Here is a 6,000-nt window from a genome sequence, read left to right on the forward strand (position 1 = left end):
TTGTTCTGGACTAGGTCTCGGGAATGTAGGAAAAACCGAACCCCGTTAACAAAGCTCTTGCGTTATTTACTTTATACTCATACAAAGTTAAAATCAATCATTCACGTACTTAAGCATATAGAGTTAATCACAAATATGCGTTTTCATAAATATAGTATACATATATGAAAAGATTAAAAGCAAAACTAAAATCTAAATCTAAATACTGTACGGAAAAGAATTGTCAAACGAAAAAAGCCAAAGCCAAAACCAAACAAACTACTCACTTGTTTGGTTTCGAAGTTCGTTCAGCATGATTTGACATAAGTTGCATTTGAGATGCATCGCACATGGACATCTAAATCAATTAGGCATGAGAATATGATAAGTTGGAGAAAATAAGATTCCACCGTACCCACAATTAAATTAATGAAATATGATAGATATATAGTAATAAAACCACAGAAAAGACAAAATATCACATAACAGCATACAACCTTAAGATTTAGAACAAAACGATGAAAATATAATCTAATTATGTTCCCTCTTTATTAGTTTATTCTTTAAGCTACACAACTAATTTCGTTTTTATTTAATAAACCCAAACAGCTGGTGTCTGGTTTTCTCACGCCACGCCAAAATTTTCTTTCATGGTTTGGTTAGTCACACTCAATCGTTTATCAACTGGAGACCGGATGCAGCACTGGAACGTAGGAGTAGATACCTCTTGTTCCCTATGTCGTGCGCCGCAAGAAACGAGAAACCATCTCTTTTTTTTGTCCTTACTCGACTGACGTTTGGACAAGCCTCACTTCGAAGCTTCTACCCCACAACTTCTTGATGGATTGGACAACAAACTTAGCTCTGCTCACAGACACTACCTTGGGGAAGGAAACTCTGTTTTTGCTCCGGTACGCTTTCCAAGCCTCAATCCATTCCATATGGAAAGAGCGCAATAATCGTAGACACGGTGAGACACCAGTGCCACCGGCTCTGCTTCTTAAACACCTTGATCGGCTAGTCCGCAACCGGTTACTCTCTCTTCCCGACAACGACAACTTCTCCAACTACATGGTTAAGTGGCTGGCAACTCGTTAAGTCGCACAAGCTCGTTATTAGTAGATTGTAACTGTGTTTACTCTACCAAAAATTCTAAAATTTTGTACCACTATGATGAAAAACGTTTTTTTCGAATAAATTTTACATTTTGTTTTAAAAAAAAAATCTAAACAGCATCTTTTAGTTCAAAAAAAAAAAAAAAAAAAAAAAAAAAAAANAAAAAAAAAAAAAAAAAAAAAAAAAAAAAGACAAAAATTCATACTGCTATTTATACAGTAGCCGTATATACGCCCATAAACTCACCATATATTCAGCCGTATTAATCCAAACCGTATTTATGAAACGTAAACTTAAAACGGTCGTATATCGTATAGACACAGTATATATATGGCCGCCAAAGGCGTATGTTAGAGTTCTAATGCGTAGGCACAAGACATAATATTGCATTGTAGGTTTCTAGGAGTGGACAAATGTTTACTTCTCCATTTTTCAATTGTCAAAGATAAGATTCCATATGATTTGTGTACATAACTTTTTCCTTTTTCATAAAGCAAGTGTAGATATTTTATTTCGGTAATGATTTGTATATATCTTTGTGCTGTGAGGTGAGTGACGCCATGAGTTAAGCTCACTAGTTTCTTTATTTCTATATAATACGATAACTCCTATGACCTCCACTGACCAAAGCAACAAAACAAACAAAAAAACCTGACATGGAACAAAAAACATTTTTCCGGTTAATTTTTCTCATAGTCACGGCCGGTTTCATCATCTCCTTCACATCCACTAACTTCTCTCACGGACCGACGAAGCTTCTTGACTGCTCCGACTCTTCCTCTTCACCTCTTTGCGCTTCTAGAAACTTCCTTTTCAACAAACAACAACCACGACCAATTCCTAAACACGATCCTAAAAAAAAGACTAAAAACCATGACCATGCGTCCGACACACCAAACCATCCTCTAGACCCACTCACGGTGGTGGAGATAAACAAAGTACGATCAATACTCACCTCACACGCGCTATTCACCTCCGGTACACCTCACGCGTTCCACACCGTCGTTCTTGAAGAGCCTGACAAGAATCTTGTCCGTCTTTGGGAAAAAGGGAACCCACTCCCTCCGAGGAAAGCTTCCGTCATCGCACGTGTTGGCACCGACACGCACGTGCTCACTGTTGATATCTCTACGGGTAAGGTAGAGTCAGAGAATATCCCGGTTAATGTTTCTGGTTACCCGATGATGACGATAGAAGAGATGAACGATATGACGGTTCTACCATTCTCAAACGCGGATTTCAACCGTACGATTCTTTCTCGTGGAGTTAATCTAACGGACGTGATTTGCTACCCAATCTCATGTGGCTGGTTTGGTGGTAAAGAAGATAACGCAAGGGTAATTAAAAACCAGTGTTTCTTGACTCAAGGTACGGCCAACTTCTACATGCGACCTATCGAAGGTTTGACTATTCTTATCGATTTAGATACAAAGAAGGTGATCGAGATATCCGATACGGGTCGGGCAGTACCCATACCCGGTTCAACCAATACTGATTACCGCTTCGAAAAGCTCGTGACTACCGACAAAACCCGACGTCTAAACCCGATATCAATCGAGCAACCACGTGGTCCAAGCTTCGTCATAGAGGACAACCATTTGGTGAAATGGGCAAACTGGGAATTTCATTTAAAACCAGACCCGAGAGCAGGTGTGGTTCTATCACGGGTCAGGGTACATGATCCGGATACTCAAGAGACACGTGACGTGATGTACAAAGGGTTCGTGTCCGAGCTTTTTGTTCCGTACATGGATCCATCAGACGCGTGGTACTTTAAGACTTACATGGACGCAGGGGAGTATGGGTTCGGGTTACAAGCCATGCCACTCGTACCGCTTAATGATTGTCCACGAAACGCAGCGTATATGGACGGAGTTTTCGCAGCAGCTGATGGAACGCCGTTTGTGAGAGAAAACATGGTTTGTATTTTCGAGAGTTACGCCGGAGATATTGGGTGGCGTCACTCCGAAAGCCCCATCACAGGCTTACCGGTCAGTGTTTTTTATTTTTGCCTATGTGTTTTATTTACATAGAAAAAAGTTTAAGGTTTAAAAGGTGACGTTTATAAAAAGAGTGATAATGTTAATTACAATTTTTATTTAGTAGATAAGGGAAGTGAGACCAAAAGTGACGCTTGTGGTACGAATGGCTGCTTCGGTAGGTAACTACGATTACATCATTGATTATGAGTTCCAAACTGATGGGCTTATCAAAGCTAAGGTACTATAATTAATTATATCCTTTTCCAAAATGTAAAAGATTCCATATGATTTCATGGAATAATGAATATTTTCATTCTCTTTGTCACGAACCACTATAGCTAATGTAGTTGATAATGACAGGTTGGGCTTAGTGGAATTTTAATGGTGAAAGGGACACCATATCAAAACAAGAACCAAGTGGAGAAAGATAAAGAAGGTAATGAAGAAGAGCTTCACGGCACGCTTCTGTCTGAAAATGTAATCGGAGTAATTCATGACCACTACGTCACTTTTTACCTTGATCTTGACGTCGATGGCCCCGACAACTCATTTGTTAAAGTGAACCTCAAGAGGCAAGAGACTGAGCCAGGTGAGTCACCGAGGAAGAGTTACCTCAAAGCAGTTAGGAACATTGCGAAAACCGAAAAGGATGGTCAGATCAAGCTTAGCNTGGAACACCGTTTGTGAGAGAAAACATGGTTTGTATTTTCGAGAGTTACGCCGGAGATATTGGGTGGCGTCACTCCGAAAGCCCCATCACAGGCTTACCGGTCAGTGTTTTTTATTTTTGCCTATGTGTTTTATTTACATAGAAAAAAGTTTAAGGTTTAAAAGGTGACGTTTATAAAAAGAGTGATAATGTTAATTACAATTTTTATTTAGTAGATAAGGGAAGTGAGACCAAAAGTGACGCTTGTGGTACGAATGGCAGCTTCGGTAGGTAACTACGATTACATCATTGATTATGAGTTCCAAACTGATGGGCTTATCAAAGCTAAGGTACTATAATTAATTATATCCTTTTCCAAAATGTAAAAGATTCCATATGATTTCATGGAATAATGAATATTTTCATTCTCTTTGTCACGAACCACTATAGCTAATGTAGTTGATAATGACAGGTTGGGCTTAGTGGAATTTTAATGGTGAAAGGGACACCATATCAAAACAAGAACCAAGTGGAGAAAGATAAAGAAGGTAATGAAGAAGAGCTTCACGGCACGCTTCTGTCTGAAAATGTAATCGGAGTAATTCATGACCACTACGTCACTTTTTACCTTGATCTTGACGTCGATGGCCCCGACAACTCATTTGTTAAAGTGAACCTCAAGAGGCAAGAGACTGAGCCAGGTGAGTCACCGAGGAAGAGTTACCTCAAAGCAGTTAGGAACATTGCGAAAACCGAAAAGGATGGTCAGATCAAGCTTAGCTTGTATGATCCATCAGAATTCCACGTTATCAACTCTGGTAAGACAACTCGGGTTGGTAACCCGACGGGTTACAAAGTTGTGCCTAGAGCCACAGCTGCTAGTTTGCTTGACCATGATGACCCCCCGCAGAAGAGAGGAGCTTTTACCAATAACCAAATTTGGGTCACTCCCTACAACAAGTCCGAACAATGGGCTGGTGGCTTGTTCACTTACCAAAGCCACGGTGATGATACTCTTGAAGTTTGGTCAGACAGGTAACTAATTTCGAAATAATAATTATTAATTATTAAAATAGTTATTATATAGTTAAAATCCGATTGTTTAATTTAATGCATTATTGGTGTCATGTAGGGATAGAGACATAGAGAACAAGGACATAGTTGTGTGGTACACACTTGGCTTCCATCACATTCCATGTCAAGAAGATTTTCCGATAATGCCCACGGTTTCTTCAAGTTTTGACTTGAAGCCCACAAATTTTTTTGAGCGCAATCCAATCCTAGGGGCCGCTCCAAACTTCGAACATGACCTCCCGGTTTGTGGAGTTCAGTCTGTTTCTGCTTGAGAAGAGTAAAGTGCAAAATAAAGATAATAACCAGCTTAGAATCTTCCATAAATCACGGTACTCGTTATGTACATTATGTCCACACAATGTTTTTATGGGCTCAATTTTAGTAATCGGATATATAGATGTAAATGCTGTTGTACATGTATGTTTATAAGCGAGAGTCCATACAATTGGATTATGTATGTTAGAATCTTCCAGATTGGCTGTTACAAAGCCTAAATCTTTATTTGCTTCATTACCAATAGTATCGACTACGGACACATGCATAGTCCCTACGTTGCCACTTTCTAACCTCCTAGTCCTAGATATGGAACAGTACTGACTTTTGATTTCTTAATTTATAAAAATAGTACTATGCTTTAGTTACCCATTGATAAATTAGCATTTGAAGTTTTAGACAAATATTTTTGGACAAAAATATCACATTTTGGTGACTCGTTGGTGATCAAGTTTTTTCCGTAAAATCTTTGAAGATTTTTTTTGAAGTTCTCTAAACTTTCAAAGACTTTTGAAAGTTTTCTGGAATTTTTAAGTTTTAGAAATAATTTTGTAAGTTTTTAGATTGTTTGTATGTTCAAGAAAAAAAAAAAAAAATTCTCTTGCAAGTGCGTTTTGAGCTTCCGAAAAAAGTTCTAGGATCTTACAGTGAAATAGTTATGGGTGTCAAAATGAGTCAAGATTAATGATTCAACTCAATTCAACTCAAATCAAGAACCCTAATGAGTTGAAATTTTTAACCCTAATGACTTGATGGGTTAAATGAGTTGATGATTAAATGAGTTAATGAGTCAAATGAGTTTGATTATAATGGGTTTATGAGTTAACCCACTAACCCATCAATTTCTACATTATCAACTTAATATCATCAATATCATCGTACTATCATCATCGTCATACTATCACCATCATCATACTATCATCATCA

The 6,000-nt window shown here is 38.3% G+C and overlaps 1 protein-coding gene across 4 annotated transcripts; it reads left to right on the forward strand.

Annotated features, from left to right (window-relative positions):
- On the forward strand, nt 1,596-5,313 carry LOC104707522 (primary amine oxidase-like). 4 transcript variants are annotated; one of them, XM_019228544.1, is made up of 5 exons: nt 1,596-3,086; nt 3,202-3,252; nt 3,438-3,729; nt 4,491-4,761; nt 4,859-5,313. In XM_019228544.1, exons 1-5 carry the CDS (start codon nt 1,752-1,754, stop codon nt 5,070-5,072), a joined length of 2,163 nt encoding a protein of 720 aa, XP_019084089.1. In that variant the 5' UTR covers nt 1,596-1,751; the 3' UTR covers nt 5,073-5,313. The 4 variants fall into 4 exon arrangements, with proteins under 4 accessions (XP_019084089.1, XP_010422197.1, XP_010422198.1 ...); XM_010423895.2 differs by lacking the exons at nt 3,202-3,252; nt 3,438-3,729 and adding exons at nt 3,776-3,847; nt 3,963-4,076 and having other exon boundaries at nt 1,597-3,014; nt 4,199-4,761; XM_019228543.1 differs by having other exon boundaries at nt 1,603-3,086; nt 3,202-3,315.

Source organism: Camelina sativa, chromosome 8 (genome assembly GCF_000633955.1).
Source record: "Camelina sativa cultivar DH55 chromosome 8, Cs, whole genome shotgun sequence".
Taxonomy (NCBI): Eukaryota; Viridiplantae; Streptophyta; class Magnoliopsida; order Brassicales; family Brassicaceae; genus Camelina; species Camelina sativa.